The sequence below is a fragment of the Anas acuta genome, chromosome 3, assembly GCF_963932015.1.
Source record: "Anas acuta chromosome 3, bAnaAcu1.1, whole genome shotgun sequence".
Classification (NCBI taxonomy): Eukaryota; Metazoa; Chordata; class Aves; order Anseriformes; family Anatidae; genus Anas; species Anas acuta.
In genome coordinates, this window is record NC_088981.1 from 64,189,946 (window position 1) to 64,211,370 (window position 21,425).

The 21,425-nt window shown below is 37.9% G+C and overlaps 1 protein-coding gene across 3 annotated transcripts in view; it reads right to left on the reverse strand.

The window, feature by feature from the left end:
• The window catches only part of NKAIN2 (sodium/potassium transporting ATPase interacting 2), a 576,006-nt gene that overhangs the window by 310,916 nt on the left and 243,665 nt on the right, over positions 1–21,425 (reverse strand). For all 3 annotated transcript variants that reach the window (XM_068677540.1, XM_068677538.1, XM_068677539.1), the window contains one exon: positions 11,105–11,242. In XM_068677540.1, the coding sequence (XP_068533641.1) occupies positions 11,105–11,242 (138 nt within the window). The remainder of the gene's footprint in view (positions 1–11,104; positions 11,243–21,425) is intronic.

Here is a 21,425-nt window from a genome sequence, read left to right on the forward strand (position 1 = left end):
CTTTTTCAGCTGGGAGTACATTTGGAGTACCTCTGGAAATATATGGAATTAAGCTTCTGTTGTCATACACTTCCTTGTTTTGATCTGGTCTTTAAGTTGCACAACACAAATCAGATAACTTGCTTCATGATATTTTTAACTTGATAGAAACCTCTAAACCCTGGAAACTTTATGCTGAGGACTTCATGGATAATGTTTCCAACAACTACTATTTCCATTTTTAAGTGGATTTACTTCAGTCTTGTTCAACCTGCTTTGTGATTAGCATTCAACAAAGATTTTAGTAAATATAGTGACAGAATATCCTAAGAAAATTTTGTATAAGAAATGGCAGTTTTGTTTTGTTTTTTTTTCAAAGACATTTGAATAAGAAATGGCAAGCTGATCTTTTTAGAAAGATAAAGTAGATTGAATACCTATATCTTTATATAGCTATTTCATTACTAATATTAAAATTAAAATTATCACAAACGTTGAATATTGACAACATCATATTCAGTCATGGAACACACTGAAGGTGCAAGGATACAGAGTACAGAAAACAAAACAAAACATCCTCACATTAATTATTATCCATGTCAAACTACTGAATCAAGGACCAAACTGAAGAATATCATTTTGTGTTCTTGAATGACATGTTAGCAAACAAAATATCTTTCCAATGGCACATTTTGAAACAGAACCAGTATCATCCTGATTCACAGTTTCCTGTGACAGCCAATAGATAAAGCTGCTACTAAAATATTCAAGGTCCACATTGCCTTAATGGTATTATTGCTATTGAGCATTAGCTCAAAATGATTATACAGAAGATCATTATTTATGTCTACAAATAATCACTTGCTCAGAAAAGTTGTGCAGAGTACACAAATATTTTGTCTGACTACATGCCTCAATCTATAGATATATCTACATTTTAGTTGCAACACAGTAAACTATCACAAAGGTAAAATTAAGATGAATTGTTGAACGATTTGTCTCAGAATGGACTACTTCCTGAGGAACCCCTTTAAAGAGAGCAGGTTCAGGTAGGAATATGACTTTATAGACTTCAAAAGCTTTGTAGCTTACATGCTGACCAGCCTTACAGCCTTAATTCATTTAATTGTCCTCCTTATTAAATAGGTTTATATACATGTGTATATATATAAATATATGTATGTATACATATAAACCTGTTTAATACATATATATAACAGTTTTATAGTTACATATATATATATATATATAACAGTTTTAAAGAAAGAAGATATATATATATATATATATATATATATATAATTCCTGTACTGAGCTTGAGTATAGGCGCTCTCTTGTTTTAAATAAAACAAGTATCTGGAATATTAATTGGATTATTAATTGGATTAGATCAATAAAATAAATTAATATCAACTGTGTTTTTAAAAGTGTTGAGCATAAGAATCAGCTTACTTTTTTTTTTTTTCTCTTCTTTATTTAAATCTTTTAAATAACTGTTCCATCAAGGAAAACAAACAAACAAACAAACAAACAAAAAACAAACAAACAAACAAACAAAGTGAAAACTGATTCTTTTACACGATTTTGCAGAAATTCCTGAAATATTATTTCAACAAAAAACCTGGCCAATAATTAACTATACTGAAGCCCATCTTTAAAATTCAAAGAAGCAGATGACAGTATATGGTTCCAGAACTGCAGTGTCCCTGATATTCTTTCTTTGTTTTACACTTTACTGTAACATGGTTGATGTTGTTTGATGGTATCGTGACATGTACGTATGACAGACGAACTGATGCGCACTTTAATGCACTTCTTTGAACATTAGAAAAATAGAGCATAATAAATTTCAACATATAACCATAAACTTCCAAAACAGACCTGAAGGATTCAGGGCTATTTTTCATAAAAGGCATTAAGTAGATACCACTAAGGGTGTTGAAGTCCTTGATTCTGTCTAGATTTCAAAAAGGCATACATTAACACAGCTGCACTCTGGGGCCTAACAGTTTGGCAGACTTGATGCTGCTGCAAGAAGTCTCAGACATAAGGTAATTGCCTCTTCCTCTTTTTTAATATATATCAGCAATTATGTGTTAAGTAATGTACCAATAATAATCAATCCTTTTCTCCCAGACTTAATGTGACCAGATATTATCCTGTACAAGATTCTTTTTGTTCTTAAGGATTTCAAATTTGCTTTGTGTCAAACTGATATCCTTTCTCTTTTCTCCTAGTATATTGTGGTCTGTAGTAGCTTTTTGTGCATACCTATGACGCTTGCTATTTTTAACTATTATGTCTAAGAGAAGGAAATACTAGAACAGAATAAATTAATCACTGAGAAAATGTTAGTAATGTTGTTGTCCACTCAATAATCTTTTCTACATACACAGACAATGTCCACTGTGATGAATGGGTCATTACAAGAACACTTAAGGTGTTTTTCAGTAACTCAGAATAATCTTCTCCATAATTTTACCACACACTAAAGTGAGACCGACAGGCCTATAATCACCAGGATCTTCTTTCTTGCCCTTCCTGAAAACTGGGACAACACTTGCCAGCTTCCAGTCCACTAGGACCTCTTCAGATTCCCAAGACCATTGAAAATAATTGAGAGGTCCCATAATGACATCAGCCAGCTCTCTGAGTACCCCTGTATTGGGTCTGGCAGGGATGGAGTTAACTTTCCCTGCAGCAGCCCATAAAGTGCTCTGCACTTGCAGCTAGAACAGCATTGGTATCATACCAGTGTTGTGTCTACTTTCAAGCAATACTGGCACAGCATCAGGACTCCCTCTAATCCCCCCAGAGCCAGCAGGATGGGGGTGGGCAAAAAGTGAGGAAGGCACATCACCAGAGTAGTTGACTTAAACCAGCCAAAGGGATATTCCATACCATATGATGTCATACTCAGCAATAAAAGGTGGAAAAAGAAGGAGAGTGGGCTCTCATGAAAATGTCTGTCCTCCTGAAAAACCACTACGCATGTTGAGGCCCTGCTTCAAGGAGGTGGTCAAGCATCACTCATTGATGGGAAGTAGAGAGTAATTTTTTTACTCTGTGCTTCCATACACCCTTTTTTTGTTTGTTTTTCATTTTCCCTTTAGTTAAATTACTTATTAATAATAATTTTCCCTTAACAATTATTTTTCCTTTAATTAAACTATCCTTATCTCAGCTTCTGAGTTGCTTCTTTCTTTTTCTTCTTCCTCTTCTTTTCTGAGGAGGGAGAGTGAGAGAGCCGTTGTGGTGGAGTTCAGCTGCTTAGCAAGGTAAAGCCACCAAAATCCCATCAGGCCCCATAAATTTATATGCATCCAGATGGAGTAGGAAATCCCACATAAGTTAGGGGTTGACTGGGAGTTTGTCGTTCCTACAGTCATGGTCCTCAAACTTAGGGAAGCTGGGCTCCCAGAGCCCATCAGTGGTGTTGAAGACGGAGGTGAAAAATGTATTGAACATCTCTGTTCATCTATGTCCCTGTTTGTTAGGTGCCTATCCTCATCAAATATTAGACCAATGCTTGCTCTGGTCCTCCTTTTCCTGTTAATATACTTTAAAAATCCCTTTTTATTGCACCCACACTACTGGCCAGCTTTAACACTAATTTAGCCTTATCCACACAAACTCTCTCCCTGAAAAGGCGGGCAGTATCCCTGTAGTCCTCCCATGTCACCTGACCTTGCTTCCAGAGACCATATACTGTCTTTTTCTGCCTAAGCTCTTGAAGAAGATCCCTGCTTAGTCAGGCTGGCCTTCTGCCCCTCCTGTTTAACTTCCAACATTTTGGAATTACCTGTTCCTGTGCTCTTAGGAGGTTGTACTTAAAAAACAACCAGCACTGTAGGACCCCAATATCTTTAAAAAACAGTTTCCCAGGAGACCTCACTAACTAACTAACTCTGGGTAAGGATCAAGGGACGAACGAATAAAGGGGATGTCGTTGTGGGAGTCTATTACAGACCGCCTGGCCAGGACGATAGCGCCGATAACTTATTCTTTACAGAACTAAGAGAGGCCTCGAGATTAACTCCCCTTGTCCTTATGGGGGACTTCAACCTGCCAGACGTTAACTGGGAGTGCTACACGGCTGACACGAGCAAGTCCAGGAGGTTCATGAAGCACCTAGATGATAACTTCTTGGTGCAGGTGCTAACGGAGCCAACTAGGAAAGGTGCCCTCCTAGTCCTGTTGCTAGAAAACAGAGAGGGTCTGGTGGGAGATGTGGTGATTGGTGGCCGCCTCGGTCATAGCAACCATGAAGTGGTTGAGTTCAAAATTTACGGTGACAGAAGGACAAGTGCCACCGAAACCTCATCCCTAGATATGGGGAAAGCGGACTTCAGGCTGCTCAGGGAACTAGTCAACAAGGTCCCCTGGGAAGCTGCTCTTGAAGGCCTCGATGTCCACCAGTGCTGGTCATTCTTTAAGCGATGCCTCCTAGAAGCACAAGATCAGGCAATTCCTAAATATCGCAAGTCAGGCAGGCGGGGCAGGAGGCTGGCATGGCTGACCAGGAACATTCTAATGGAGATTAGGCGGAAACAGAGAGTGTTTCGCTACTGGAAGGAGGGCCAGGTGTCATGGAAAGAATACAGGGATGCTGTTTGTGTTTGTAGGGAGAAAATTCGTGTGGCTAAAGCACACCTAGAGTTGAAGCTGGCTGTGTCTGTGAGAGAAAATAAAAAGGTTTTTTTTAGATATGTGAATGGAAAAAGGAGAACTAAAGAATACATAGGGCCGCTCCTTGATAGGGAAGGTCTCCTCACAGACAATGACATAGGCAAAGCAGAGACGCTTAACGCCTTCTTTGCCTCTGTCTTCAATGCCGATGATGAGCTTTGGGACCCAGGGTGCCCTGAGCTGGAGGACCGGGACGGTGGGGGTGACAAACTCCCAACCGACCCTGAACGTGTGCGGGATTTGCTACTCCACCTGGATCCCTACAAGTCCATGGGTCCGGATGGGATTCATCCCCGGGTGCTGAAAGAGCTGGCGGACATCATCGCGGAACCTCTCTCAATTATTTTTCAACGATCCTGGGAGTCTGGAGAGGTCCCAATAGACTGGAAGCTGGCAAATGTTGTGCCGATTTTCAAGAAGGGTCAGAAAGAAGACCCTAGCAATTACAGGCCTGTCAGTCTCACGTCAGTGCCTGGTAAAATCATGGAGAAGATGGTTCTCAAACTTATTGAGGCGCACCTGGGGGACAAAGCAGTCATTGGTCCCAGCCAGCATGGGTTTGTGAAGGGTAGGTCCTGCCTAACTAACCTGATTTCCTTTTATGATAAGATCACCCGTATGGTGGACCAAGGGAAACCAGCTGATGTGATTTTTTTGGATTTCAGCAAGGCTTTTGACACTGTTTTCCATAGGATCCTACTGGACAAAATGTCCAGCATACAGCTAAATAAAAACATCATACGATGGGTGAGCAATTGGCTAACGGGCAGGGCCCAAAGGGTTATGGTAAATGGGGCTGCGTCAGGCTGGCGGGCGGTCACCAGTGGGGTCCCTCAAGGCTCCATTTTAGGGCCGGTACTTTTCAATATTTTTATAAACGATCTGGATGAAGGAATAGAAGGTATTTTGAGCAAGTTTGCTGATGACACCAAACTTGGAGGAGTTGTGGACTCGAATGAGGGTGGAAAGGCCTTGCAGAGGGATCTGGATAGGTTGGAGAGCTGGGCGATCACCAACCGCATGAAGTTCAATAAGAGCAAGTGCCGGGTCCTGCACCTGGGACGGGGAAACCCCGGCTGCACGTACAGACTGGGCGATGAGACGCTGGAGAGCAGCCTAGAAGAGAGGGATCTGGGGGTCGTGGTAGACAGCAAGCTGAATATGAGCCAGCAGTGTGCCCTGGCAGCCAGGAGGGCCAACCGTGTCCTGGGGTGCATCAAGCACGGCATCCTCCGGTCAAGGGAGGTGATTGTCCCGCTCTACTCTGCGCTGGTGCGGCCCCACCTCGAGTACTGTGTGCAGTTCTGGGCACCACAGTATAAAAAGGACATGAAACTGTTGGAGAGTGTCCAGAGGAGGGCTACGAAGATGGTGAAAGGCCTGGAGGGGAAGACGTACGAGGAACGGCTGAGGGCACTGGGCCTGTTCAGCCTGGAGAAGAGGAGGCTGAGGGGAGACCTCATCGCAGTCTACAACTTCCTCGTAAGGGGGTGTCGAGAGGCAGGAGACCTTTTCTCCATTAACACCAGCGACAGGACCCGCGGGAACGGGGTTAAGCTGAGGCAGGGGAAATTTAGGCTTGACATAAGAGAGGGTGGTTGCACACTGGAACAGGCTCCCCAGGGAAGTGGTCACTGAACCAAGCCTGTCTGAATTTAAGAAGAGATTGGACTGTGCACTTAGTCACATGGTCTGAACTTTTGGGTAGACTTGTGCGGTGTCAAGAGTTGGACTTGATGATCCTTAAGGGTCCCTTCCAACTCAGGATATTCTATGATTCTATGATTCTATGATTCTAACTAGTTCCATGAGCAGTCTGAAGTCTGCTCTCCCCCAGTCTAGGGTTGAAGTTTAGGTGGAAGTTTTCTTCCTGTCACTAAATGTTTTAAACTCAACTACCGCACGGTCACTTTGGCCAAGGCAACCACCTATCACTGCTTCACTCACAAGACACTCCTTTTTTACAAGCAACAGATCTAGGAGAGCACCTTTCCTAGTTGGCTATCATAGTACCTCTACCAAGAAGTTATCATCAAGGTGCTTCAGGAATTTCCTGGACCTGCTTGTCTCAGCTCTGTGATGTTTCCAGCTGACATCTGGAAGGCTGAAGTATGGACAAGGGCAACTAATCCATAAGTCTTTCTCAGTTCCTTAAAGTTCCAGTCCTCTCAGTTCCAAAATTCATTGGTGTCCTCATCCTGGCTGGGTGGTCTATAGTAGACTCCCACAACCACACCCCCTTTATTTGCTTGTCCCTTAATCCTTACCCAGAGGCTCCCAACTGCATTGTCACCTGCAAGTTCCATACAGTCCAGTGCCTCTGTTACATAGACTGCCACCCTCTAGGTGAGTGCCTTACCTGCCCCACCTATCCCTTCTGAAGAGTCTGTAACTGTCCATTGTAATACACCAGGCATGACTTTCCTGAAATTCTTATATTTCATAATTAATTTCAAAGTTTTTCTTTATCTGTTTATGTCACTGCCAAGCTCCTTTATATATTCCTTTATCTTCTTTGAACAGCAGTGAATAAACAAAGTACTTATTGTAAAGTGCTACCACTCTGATACTGGAATACCACAGGGTGTGCTGCACTGGTCAGGTGGATTCCACTGTTTGAAGAAGACGGTAACACTCAACAGAAATGGGGTTTTCAGTCCTCCTTATGCATTCTGAGAATGATTTCTAGGAATTTTAAGAAAACAGTAGAATGCGATTGCTAAGATTTCCCATGAAGCAGGAATCAGAACACGAGTTCATTCTGTGCTATTTCCTTATTCTTCTTTCAACACATAGTAGAGTGAGGAATATGTGCTGAGCATCTCAGCACAGCTGGAATCCCTCTATAGAGGAACTGGCAGAAACTGAGCCTGAGTCAGAGCCCTGCACTGGTGAAGAGCACCACTTCTTTCCACAGCCCTTGGTAATTTACATTGGTATTACCCCTTGTGGTGGTTTTACTGTGCTAGACAGCTGAACTCCACCACAACCGCTCTCTCACTCTCCCTCCTTAGAAGAGGAGGGGAAGAAGTAAAGGAAAGAACAATTCACAGGTTGAGATAAGGATAATTTAATTAAAGGGAAAAATAATTATTAAGGAAAGATTATTATTAATTAAATATTTTAACTAAAGGAAAAAAAAATTGAAAGGGGAAAAGGGGAAAAAAAAACACACACACAACAAACCAAAACAAGTAAAGGCTCTGTGGAAGTGCAGAGGAAAGAAATTATTCTCTACTTCCCACAAATGAGTGATACTTGACCACGTCCTTGAAGCAGGGCCTCAACGCATGTAGCCAGTGTTAGAGAGAACAGACGCTTTCACAATGAGAGCCCAGTCCTCCCCTCTTCTTCCCTTTTCCACCTTATATTGCTGAGTAGTGCATCATATGGTATGGAATATCCCTTTGGTTGGTTTATGTCAGACGCCTTGGTGATGTACCTTTCTCACTTTTTGCCCACTCCCTAGGAGGGTTAGAGAGAGTCCTGATGCTGTGCCAGCACTACTCAGCAGAAGACATAACACTGGTGTGATACCACAGCTGTTCTATATACAAGTGCAGAGCACAGTACTGTATGGGCTGCTGCAGGGAAAGTTAACAGCCAGACCCAGTACACCCCTCAGGAATTTGCACAGCCCAATCTTATTACAACACTGCTAAAAAATGCATTTAAGTTTCAGTCATTCTACTGGCTAACCTTTGTTCCTACTGAAATCCCTATCTCAAAGTTTCAGCATAGTACTGTTAAGTAGTTCTTTTATCATTAGATAAACTAGATTATCATTATAATTTACATGGACACACAAAAGTTTATTTAATTATTATCTTTTGAAAAGCTATTTCTATCTAGATAGTTCTATCTTTTTCCCATCTTTAGAAGATATGCTTTACTCCCTGAGTCAATCAGTGGCATGCGGGTTAATGGTTTAAGTTTCAAATAAAAACATGTTCTTTCCAAACCTATATTAAGATTAACCCATCTAGTTATATTAAATTTCATTTTCCAGTCCTCCTCGTACACCAAAACTCCTCCGTTCCAAGCTATTTGAACTATTTTCCAAGGCCTGAAACCACACAGTCATCTATTCCCTTCTGACCCAATTCTAAATTTCCATGTGACTCTTTAAGGTTCAAGGACACTGTCACTTGTGGTGTCTCATCTGTCTAAAACTTATTTCCTCTTCTCCCTAAGCTGCTGAATCATTTCTTGAAATCTCACCTTAAAACCTCCCTGCCCTCTTTAACCTATGATTCACCATCTCTGGAAAATATTTTTGTGATACCCTTTTGAAGCATGGACAGTGAAAGAGGAGTTTTATTGTGGTCTTATTGAAGAAATCTTTACTCAAGGTACTAATGTGACTGTGGATTAAGGGTCCTACAGGGTTCACTCTAGGCAGATAGACCCTTGCAGAATCACTTGAAGTCTGAGTTTTTGTATCTACTCGCTGGAAAACTTCATAGCTACATCTTTGTGGGTTTAAAAGCTGTTGTCTTAATCTTTATTCTTGCCTTTCCATCCATAACTTTATTCTTAATGTCAGATGATGCCACTGAGTTTTGTCCAGTTTAAACAAGGTGCCTATTCAGGGCCCATTAAAAATGAAAAAAAAAAGGATGCATCCCGTTAACTCTTCTTCCAAAAGATTGGTTAAATTTCCCTCATACTGACTTTAAGATAATCTCCAAAGACAGCAGTAATGAAAACAATCAAAGCAGTCATCTGTTGAGCTTACTAATAAGGAATGAAAGTTTTGTCAGTTTCCTTGCCTAATCAGCCTGTGATAGATAGCAGATTCAGGTTTCTATTATGAAATCTGAGCAAGACAAACAAATTGATCTTAGATTAGTTCTATCCAATTCCATGACAAGATGCAGGGAGAGAAACTCACAAAACTGGATAGGCTACATAGTGAGGGGGGAGCTCTAAGAAAAGATAGGCGTGAAAATAAGTAGGATGGTGTGATACAAATGGCAGCATCCAGAAGCACATGTGAGCAGTACCTATTTATAAGGCTGGTATTCCTCCCCATTCACAGTATACTCATCATTGTAACAATTAATTCTCTGTACTCCTGTTGAAAAGGGCATTTAAATCTAGCTTACTTTTTTTTTTTTCTTTTTTTTCTTTAGCACATTTTTCCTCATTTGCGTATAGTCTTAGGATGGTATTTTTGTTGTTTATGCTTAACTGGCACTTGCTTGATTTTTATTTTTTTTTCCAAGTATTTTGGACTAGTCATAGCACTAGAAATGGAAGAAAACTCCAGTTAACATTCACATAACTCCTAGAGTTGTGAACTGAAGGACACACTCAAAATATTTCAGACTTGCAATTTATTTATGTTTTCAGTGTTTGTAATCTATGTTTTTGATTACATTAATTTACATGGGTATGTATGAATATATTGTACCTTTGGCACACATTTTCTGCATATAGCAAATCACAGAAATAGAAACACAGACACAAATATTAATGTATTGCTGTTAATGTCACACTACTGGACTATGGATGGTAGCACAGGGCGAAAGAGAAACCTTTCCATCTCCTGAGTGGTGACTGTTATATAATGGAACTCTATAACAGGCTTTGCAGAAGAAGGTATGGATTCAGTGGACTTAAACTATTTACTCATTGTCATGAAAATATGATAGCACACAAGCAAATCTTTTGGTCTGTTGTTTGTCTCTGAAACATATAACAAGCCTTAATTGAATTAGCAGTCAATTTAGATAGAAATATTGTTATACAAATCTATGTCTAACAAAAGGTGTTCTGAGTAATAATTTGAAATTTTTTGTCCTGTCTTTGTAGAACTGTACATCAGGGAAAACAACAAAGAAAAAAAAAAAAACAACAAAACAACACACAAACAGCTGATGAAATGAGGATTTCATTAATACTGTACTATACCAGTGAGTATAGCAATACTGAGTCTGTGTGTGAGAGGCTAAATAAGAAAAGAGATGGATTAAAAATATAAAGGTCCATATCCTTATTTTTTATCTCAGACCCCTCAGTCTTTAACTATCATAAACACATTTCTCACCATACTCTCATACTTTATTTTTGAACTTGTACTATAATTTCTAGGAGGGATACACATAACAGGTAGACACTCCATCAATGATGGATAATAAAATAATGAATAACTATAACGAATGATGGAGCTGCTGTGGAGATCTGGTGCATCTAGGAAAACTATTAACTTCTTCAAAGCCTGTATTTTCTTGTTGACTTTCAACTGTTGCAGGTGGTTACCATTTAATTACTGCAGGTACCTCAGAAGTGTAATGAGTGAATGTAAAATACTACAGAAGTGAAACCAGAATAAGATTTCTATTTCTTTTATAAGCAATGCAGTTTGGAACTTTTTTTTTCTTTTTTTTTTTAACATGCATATCAAAATAAATAAATAAAATGAAATACTCACTCCTGTTATGTAACGAGGTCTATACTGGATGGTTCCAAATAAGCCAAGTATGACTACAATAATGTGTATAAAATTTGCCAAGATGGGTGCCCACTGGTAACCAAGGAAGTCAAATATCTGCCTCTCGAGCACAGAAACCTGTGATTAAAAAGCAAAAAAATGAATAGATTAGAACACACCAAAAAACATCTTTACGGACATTGCCCTAGCCCCTAGTCAAGGTTTTTGCCCTAAGTTTAAATATATATTTAGATATATACACATGCATACTTCTGTCAGCAGTACAATGAAATGAGTTTGCAATGTTTTACTTTCTTGTTTTAATGAAAGCTGCATTTCTTACTGACAGTTTACCGAGTTATATTCAGTAAGCTAAAGTATTCATGCGGCCAATTCTATCAAGATACTAAACTGTTCATTAGGATGTTGTTTAGAGGTGGAGAAACATAAACTTTTTGTTATATACACCAGCAAATGTTATAATGTCCTAGGGTGCTGAAATGTGTAATATACTGGTGTTGAAAATAAGTGCTGGGTTTATGACCTCTTCTCAGCTACTTTGCTTCCATCTGCAGATATCGTCCTTCAGTCTACTCCTCTCTCTTTGGTTTTATTATTACCCCACTTCCTGCTCCCTCCCTCCTTCCCCTAGTTATCCTAGTCTCTAGTCATTCTGTCAATAGCCTTTTACTTGTATCCAAAATCATACAACTTTTTGATCTGATTCTATTGATAATGACACTAGTTCACCTCCTCCCACTGTCACAAACAACTCAAGTATAAGCTGTTACCCAAGACTCTAGATATTTCTTAAAAAAAAATAAAACAATTAAAAAAAAATTATGGTACAATCTTGGGCTGTTGAAGGCTGTTTTCAAGTAATACCATTCCAAACAGATAGATCAGAAAGTAGAAAAACTACATTTCTAATACTCTAGGTAGGAAACATTTCAGAATTCAAATAGCAGGTGTTCCTTAAGTTGTGCTCAGACATTATAGCAAAATATAGCACTGCACACCAATCCATAGGCAGAATGATGTTTTTTGATCTGAGAAATATTGATGTGAAGAGTAGAAAGCAATGTAAAAGTAAAGTGAATTTAGGCAGAAAGGGTAAGTAGTTTCTTTGGTACTATTCCAACAATTTTACTAAATAGAAATGAGCAGGTGAGTTTCATGAAAATGTATATAATAATCATCATCATAATAATCATAATAAAACACACAAAAGAAAAAAAAAAAAACACACACAAAAAAACAGACTGTTTCTTTATAAAGTTTCATTAAATGACAGGAGGCTATTTCCTCAGTTTATACACCGGATTAATTGATTTAGATGTATCTGTTACACACCACACATTTAAAAGATAACACGTTCTGAAATCAAATACTAAATAATTAACTACTTTTTGCCATTGTTCATGAATGATATAGCTACAGGAGAGCTTTTTAACTTTAATGCTGGAGTCCACTGTCACACAAACATTTTCTTTTCGAAATTGACTAAGGTTGGCCATTGAAAAGACAGCCTACACTTGCACCAGCAATGCAAATGTAGAATGTTAATTATATAATGCTTACTGGCATATGTTGCACTTTAAGATAGGGATTCTCAAAATAACCTGATGGAAGCCATGTCATTTTGAATTTCAGGCCCATTTGAAAGTTCAGGGATTAATGTTGATCACTCAATTCCTCTATAAAAAAAAAAAAAAAGATTCCTTTCATACAGTGCATCCAGCTTATAACCAGTTTTGGTATTTTGCCTAGCATTTTATGTTACAGTTTTATTGACACAGAGAGATCCTGGTTTTACACCGTCCGAGATCTTAATGAACTGATTTGTGCTATCCTAAATCTGTCTCTAGTAAAGCAAATTCATAGAACAGTTCACAGAATTCCAGGGCATTATATTCCAATGGTGAAAACGGTGAAAAAGAAATAAAAGAAATAAAAGGAAGGTAAAGCTTCAAATTATGAACTTCATGAAGTCCTCTCTTATGCTTCTAAGTTTATCATTAAAAATTACTTCCTTGACTATTAACATAGTCATTTATGCAGAAAAGACCAACATGCAGCATAAAACAATGTTGCAGAGGTCTATGTGAATTCCATTAGCTCTATAAGCAAAAGACCTGCTACACCTTAAGCACTGTTAAACAGGTAACAAAGGGAAAATGTTCACTCTGAGCAAAGAGCTCTTATTTTCATCAGTTGAACAAAGAGTAAATAAGAATAGTAAGGAGTAGCAAAAAAAAAAAAAAAAAGTCTAGACTGTATAAGCATCTAGTACAGTAACAGTAGGGATTCAGCAAGCAAAAAAATACTAGGATGAGGCAAATCATTCAACCAGTAGGAAATCATACAGCTAAGGATACCAACTATAGAGGAAAATTGCAGTGTGGTAGTTAACTATATAAAATAGTAGAAAGCCAAATATTTCTGCTGCAAGTTTAGGTTAAAAGGAAGCTGCATTATCATGCATCAAGCATGTTTTGTTTTGTTCCATTTTGGTTTTATAGTGAGAGACAAACTGACTGTTCTGTGTGAAATCAGCACTTCCCCACTTCCCACATGCCACTTTTTTGCCTTTTTTTTTTTTTTTTTTTTTTTGATGGTCTTCTGAACTAAGCAACCATTCCCCTTAGGTTGTGGTCATGTTGAAATGTCAAGTGAGGGCATTTACTGGAGCAGCCTGTCTTCCCATGCAGGATATTGTGTCCTGCTGATGGAAAACAGGACATGCAAAGCAGGTGGTAAATATTAGCTATGCAAAACAAGGAGATGAATCTGCACCATCTCTGTGTCTGTATCTACCTCATGCAGACTATCAGACTTGATCCTGTCATTCTAAAGCATCAGCTGTGCATTGGGACTGCTAGAGATGTGAAACAGCAGTGTTCTGGTAGGGTGCACAGAGATAAAATGCTGCTGAAATGCAGCTGCTGTTCCTTAGAAGATCAGACCACCACAGAAACATGCATCACAGATTTATCAAATGGAAAGTATAGGACAGTGCTAGAGCTTTATTCTCACTGCCTGAAGAGACAAAGGTGGAGAAATAAAACAAAACTAAACAAACAAACAAAACAGAAAAACAATATGGACTTATGACACGCAGTTACTCAAAAAATGTCATTGGGTCTATCTATTTTTGTGTTTCTAAAAGGGGAAAAGTAGGACAAAGTACTGACAAAATCTATTAAAAAAGTATTATGTGGCTTCCTCCTCTTCCACAGATGACAGAATCTTGAGATATTTCCTCACACAGCAATAATATAGACCTCCATTTGAAAGGACATTTTTACTTTAAAAACTTAAAAAAAAAATGTTTAAATAACTGTACTTGTTTCTCCAGATGAGATCAACTAACTGTAAATGTTTAATGATGTTTCAAGCATGCTTCAAAGATAGAGGAAAGAACTGAGAAAGAAATACTCATATTTAAAGTTTAGGAATAGAGAGAATGGCCTGCTTTCTTTCTTGTTGTTCTGGAATCCAAAGCTTAAAATGATAACAGGAAAGAGGATGCTTGGATGAAAAATTAGACTATGGAAAAAAAAAAAAAAAAAAAAAAAAAGTAATTCAATTCCATTTTAATAATACAAGGAACCCAAAACATAGGGTTATGGAGTCTCAGTTCCTAATGTTAGAAAATAAACATCCACCAAATCATCAAATCATCGTAGGCTTCCAAATAGATAAAATACCGTTGACATTCTTTTATCTAATCACCAATAAATTACAGAAGAGCTAAGCGTATTTACCGTGAACCATTTCTGCTAATGCATTACTTTTTCCAGGCTTCTGCTAACTATTTTTAAAATGTATACAAAACAGAATCAGCCTGTATGCTGTCAAGTTGGAATAGCTCAAACTGTTTCCAGATTCAGAAGCTGGTTGTTAATAGTTTAACAGCGTTACTGACCCTGAGGGATCTAAAGAATTGAATTTCCAGGGGATAAAGAAAACCATTTTGAGACAATTCTTAAAGTATATGATTGGAGTAAAATTTCAGACAGGAACCACAAAGGAGAAACCAGTCAAAAGATGATTTATAACACAAACTAAAAGGAAAAATGACAAAATGCTTTTCCTCACAAAGCTCCTGGAGAAGAAACTCAACCACCACTACTTCACAATGATATAGATTCAGAAGTTTGCACTGATATCAATTAAAGTACACTCAGGCACACATGCACACAAGCAGGTCTGCATGGTTTCTGCCAGCCAGCAGAAACACAGCACTGTGCACACAGCTCAGAGGCACCCAGAATGAATGAGGCCTGGAGCAGTATCTCTCTCAACTGATGGTTTTGCCATCTGATTTATGGTGCCAGGCTCTCACCCCAATGGATGAAAAGAGTTTTAGCTTAACTCCTGGTGAAGAAGAACCACACAACTGTGCTTTATTTCATGACTGGTGCAGGTGAAGAATGAGTTACTGAAATTATGCCATAATCAGTAACTCCTTCAGCCTTAGCTCAACTGCGTTGTGTTAGATGCCCACAGTGTCTTACCATTTGTTTGTGTTGTTGAGTTAGACATACTGTTTTGCAGTGATTCTAAGTTCTTTGTTGTATGGCACATAAAGTTAAAAAGAGAACCAATAAATAGAAGTACTTTGGGCCTATGTAGTACTAGAGCACTGCAATGTTAAAGCCTAACTGAACCACACACAGTGTCCCCAGCTAACTCTCCTGTGCACTTCCATAATTTTGAGGCAGAAAACATGCTTTGCACTATTCCTTAGAGAGGTTAAATTAGATTTTCATCAAAATTTCTTGAGACTATCCTGATAGTATCCTGAGACAGAGGACCCAGTTATGCAATGGATTCACTAGACTTACTGAGCAAAACCAGAATAACATTTTCAAGGTCAAGTCCCTACAAAATATGTACATCTGCTAGTGTGCATGTGCATGTAAGTCAAGTCTTTTATGGCAAGAGAGCAGGGAAAGAAAAAAAAAATAGTTTTGAGGGAAGAAAGTCAAAACTAAAATGAATTTCTGAGAAGAGCTATGGACACAATGGTGCTCTCAGCACAATAAATAAATAAATTTAAATTAAATTAAGTTTAATTTAATTTAAAAACAAACAAACAAACAAACAAACAAAAACAAACAAACATGAGAAGTGCAGATAATTAATGTAAAAATCAACAAGGAATTATTTTCCACTTGTCCTTAAACGAATCAAATATATAGTACTAAGTCCCTGTCCTTAATCTGTCAGCAGTATCACTGCTGAGAGAAGGAATAGGCTTTCACGGTACCTGATAAGAAGGTAATCATGGTTTTTAAAAATTCTGTGTAGGACCACATCCCTTCATCATACTGTGTACAAGTGGATTTCTGCAGTGACCTTACTGAGGACAACAGGGCTCTCCACAGGTACAGAGAGTATTTGAAGACTCAGCTGCTGACTTCTCTAACTGAACACAATAATAATCATAATAATAAATAATAATAATAATAAAGTAAATAGAAGCTTTCTACAGTAGGTTTTTGGTTATGCGGTAATAAGAAGCAGAACTGTTATATAAATAATACTTCAGTTGTTATTACTCATGACATGAAAATAAGAAAGAATCTAGCTGGTGAAACTGACAGTTGGTTTAAATAAAACTGATTTACTGTGCACTGAACATATCTTCAGGGTATTAAATTCATGATTTATAAGCATTTAGACTCCACTATACATACATGGAGAACCAGTGACTTGAACAACAAAAATATCAAATCCCTGTCTTCAAAGTTCTTCCCTAAGAGTTACCCTCTGTGTGAACAGTAGGGAAATAAAAAAAAGAAAAAAAGAAAAAGAAAAAAAAAAGGAAATTTCTGGCAAAATGACTGATAAACAAGTTTTATTCTTACAAAACACATTCTCCAAGCAAATTATGGAACACCAATAGCCATGAAAGAGATAAATGATTGAAAATAAGTTGGATAAGTCTCTAATTTTACACTGACTGATATTGTTTTCTTTTTGTTGTTGTTGTTGTTGTTGTTTTTTCTTTTAAATAGTTTCCCAAAATTACTGTATAATCTTATAGAAACCATAGCAGCAAAATTATGACAAAAATGTGATTTAATAATGGTACTGTACTTAAGATGTAAAATTTTGAAATCTGGAGCAAATATTCATAGAAATATTTTATATAATTACATACAGCTTGTACAGATAATTGTCTTAAATGTCTATAGGCTTTTTATTATACAAGACCAAATTCACCTTTGCTAATAACTTAAAACAACAACAACAATTCAGAATATGTGAGATACAGGAGATTTCAATACTATTGAAACCAGAATAGTATTCCAGCTCATTCATTGTCTTCATAGTTTTATATACAGGCCTGTAACTTGACTTGATCTCTATGACTACCTTGAACAGGCTGGGCTTTAAAGTTCATGCCGTAGTTTAGATAAATTTTAACATCATTTTACAGCAAATTTTTGTGTGTATCAATTGGAACAACATCCTTTTATATGCATGACAGAAAAATTGAAAAATCAATTACATGTAAACTGTTCTAGCCATACAGCTAAATAGCATGACGTTTGTAATTCAGCTACAGGATGAACTTTAGGAACAATAATTTAGAGGTGCTAAGAGTTTTAAACCCTCTAAAATATTTTGTTTCCTGCTCATGAACATTAGTACTAAAAGTTGGGAAAGATTTTAATAAGACATATTTATGCTCCACCTAAAACAAGAAGATAATGATTGAACGTGCGCAAAAATGGTTCACACTGAAACTTATAAAGCAGGTCAAGTTATGAGGTTCACTTGTACGTTAGAACAAAGGTGATGTTATAACACAAACTATTTAGCTGTCAGGTCCGAGCTAGGAGTGCAATAAGCATTTAGGAAAACCTGCCCATATGTTTTTTCAGGAAGTAATAAAAATCATATGAGCTGCACCAAAATGTATCTATTAACAAAGTATTAGTCACCGAAGATAGAACATATAGGAACCTTTTAAAATACCTGCTTAGATATACACTGAAGACAATTTACTGAAGAATTCAGTCCTTTTACCTGTGTTGGTGATTTTTACTTTCAGGAGGTTTACAGAACTGATGAGTGCAGGTCTGTATTACAGAGACAGAGATGAGAGGGTTTCCTCTTCTCAGAGTGCTTCTCAAACTAGAGAGCACAGAGCAGACCCATCTGACAGGCTTCTTGCACGCCAGCTCAGACCTGGAAGCAGTATAGCAACATACTGCCTGCTCCAGCTCCAGCACCCTGCTGAGAAAGCTGGACCAGTTTACTGGTACAAGCTTTAGATAGCCTTAAGGATTAACCAAACCACTTAAATATACTGGGAACCTAGTGTTTATTACAGGCAGTGCTCTGTATTGTTGGCTTCATGTGACTATGTGGTACGAAAGTTGTGTAGGTTATTGGCACATTGACTTTGATGACTATTTTGCTTACGTCAAAGCTCTTCAGAGCCAATCTAGCTGTGACTGTGACCAAAGGACAGATCACAACAGATGTGTTAGTGATCACTGGTGAGAAGTCTAAACACTGTGAATGTGCTTGACCACATCTTCTTCCATTCTGCCATGGCCAATGGGAAAATCAAGTCTGATCTCTCAAGGTTCCCTTCTAGTCCTCCACCCTAACCCCATTCTTTCTTCTCCCTTCTTTTGCAGGAACCTTCTTCTGGCAGGATCATCAAGACCCCAGCTCCCCATCTCATCCTGAAGGTGACAAAATCCAATTTTACTGACGCGATGAGAAGTCTTCGGCCAGTTTTGGACAAAAAATTAAAAAAAAATAAAAATCCACTGTTGAATTAAACTTTAATAATATTTTATAATTGCACAATATTAATTTGCCTGCAGTAAAGTCTGAAGGCAAAATCAAGCATGCAGAGAGCATTCTGAAAGATTATCCTTATCTAATACTTTAAAATGGTTTCTATCTTTATGGAAATATTTGGCAATAAAACAGTTTTCACTTTCAATCACAAAGACACAACTCATTTCTAAGATTTGTAAACTCAACAAAATTTTTACAATCCTGATTTTAAGTCAACATATATCTAGATATATCTGGAGTATCTCCACTTGAGGTAGTGAAACTATCTTGTGTGTGCATTTCTTCGGTCAAAAATAGAATGTGTCCAAATACCTGAAAAAAAAAAGCCTTCTAACAACAAAACATTGTTCTCTACTTCTTTACAGCACCCCTATAAGAAACCTTATGACTGCTAATTTTGAGGGATATTGGCAGGGATCACTGACTATCTCAACAGGACTGAGGGATGTGATAATAACGGCAGCAGGGGATCTGGTATCAGAGTACTAACTCAAGTAAAAATAGCCAGTCTAGAGTAACTATGGTAGTTTTACTTGTATTCAGACACACAAGAGTGCCCACAAAGCAAAATTGAAATAAAGACAGCTAATCCATATCAAAACTGTAAAACACTGTTGCTTTGTAGTCACTTATTCCACAGCTAAACCTGGATAAGCAGGAGGCTGACTTTGTCTAACCTTACAGAAGTCTCTCTCATATGATGGCCCTGATAGAATATTCATTATTGCTATATAGAAAATTTGAAGCATCTACTAGATTTTCATGCCTTGGCATAACCTGAAAACTGACATTTAAACTATGCAGACAACTTTATGGAAGAGAGATAATTGATGTCAGTTACAGTCTGAAAAGTCTGTAGCAGCTAAACTTTGCCTATTACCTGTGCATAAAGCCATTAGTCCTTAGAGAACTCCAAGCAGTGTTGAAGGCATTCTTCTCTGCAGCATGGCCACCTCAAGAGTCACACCTGTCATCTGCTGTCTGCACCAGTCTCAGGGACAAGTACAAGGTCTCAGATTTCATCTTCCAGATGCCTACTGGCCCAGCTCCAGCACCTTTACATTCAGCCACAGCTGGGGAATGCTGATTATTGTCTATAACTTGGTTCCACAAGAAAACAGAAATTTCTATTCTAAGGGTGAGTAATTTTATTATTAAGAGAATGAGGTATTCTGATAGGTTATTTCAAGAAATACAAAATCCATCACCTGCAAGTGGATAGCACAGACTCTGTAACATAAGTAAGAAGCACAGATTACAGTTTCATTGTCATCTGTTCCAGCATTGAAACTACGATAAAATTAAAAAGGCAGACTGACATTCCTCTTCCCTAGGCCTGATGCCTAGGGAAGCAATGGAAGCCAAATGCAATGGAAGAAAAGTTAGTCTGTAATGACTAACATTCTAGTACTGTATGTTGACCCCTTTTTAGGAAGCCAATTAAGACACAAATACCTCCTCTTAAATATATTGTTTCTGAAATATTTGCATCCAAGCCTTATCAACCTGCAATGTAACAAATAGTGGAAAATAGAGTACTGTAATAGAGTTCCCGCTTAAGAGGTGGTAAGTCACAAAACTTTACTCCACGTCTGGCAAGACTGAGAAGTTAAAAATGTGAAGGAAAAGGAAAAGAGTAGATGCAAAGCTCTGACTACACACATAATGAACGCTTACAATATTCCAACTTCTGAAAGGTGCTACTGTATCCCAGTGATGAAGTCAGTGCCAGAATATTACACTTCCATACAAGTAGAATGTCTAGAAAATAAAATGTAGTGGGATCAAAATTAAATTGTACAATGAAAAGGGGGAAACAGGAAATAAAATATAGATACTATATAAAGGAATATAATGGACCTTGTTATATGAATGTTTCTTTACTGCAGTCAATGGCATTTCTCTGATCTACGTGGAGATAATTTATATCAACTAATTTGAGGCTAAATTCGGAGTTTTACTGTGTTCTTATTTTGTGTAAAGGTTTAGCGTTAAGTGCTTTGGATTAAACCATTTATTTATCCCAAACACACACTCAAGCACAGTAGAAGTCTCTCAGTAGGTATTGTGATGATGACAATATTTTAAAATACCTAAAATAAGATGCTTTTAATTACACTTCTCTGTATTCGAACAAGAATGACATCAGTTTGCTGACACTAGTCAGTACCTTAATTACATGATGAAGGCCAGAAAAAGCTACATACCTAACTTGCACAGCTTGCATTTTGGTGCTTGTGGAACTTTTTCACTTCATAAAAGAGCCAGTCACATATAGAAAAACAAAAATTGTTCCATTGTCACAAATCATAATCTCTCCTTCTACATTTGCCTCAAAATCTTTCCCACCTTCCAATTTGCTTTCTTTACTTCAGTGCCCACAGCAATTCTTCTTGGAAGCAGCAAAAGCTATCATCTAGAACTGCTGCAAGCTCTTTTCCAGCAGAGCCCTACCCCTGCCAATAGCTGCCATCATTCAGGTAGCACT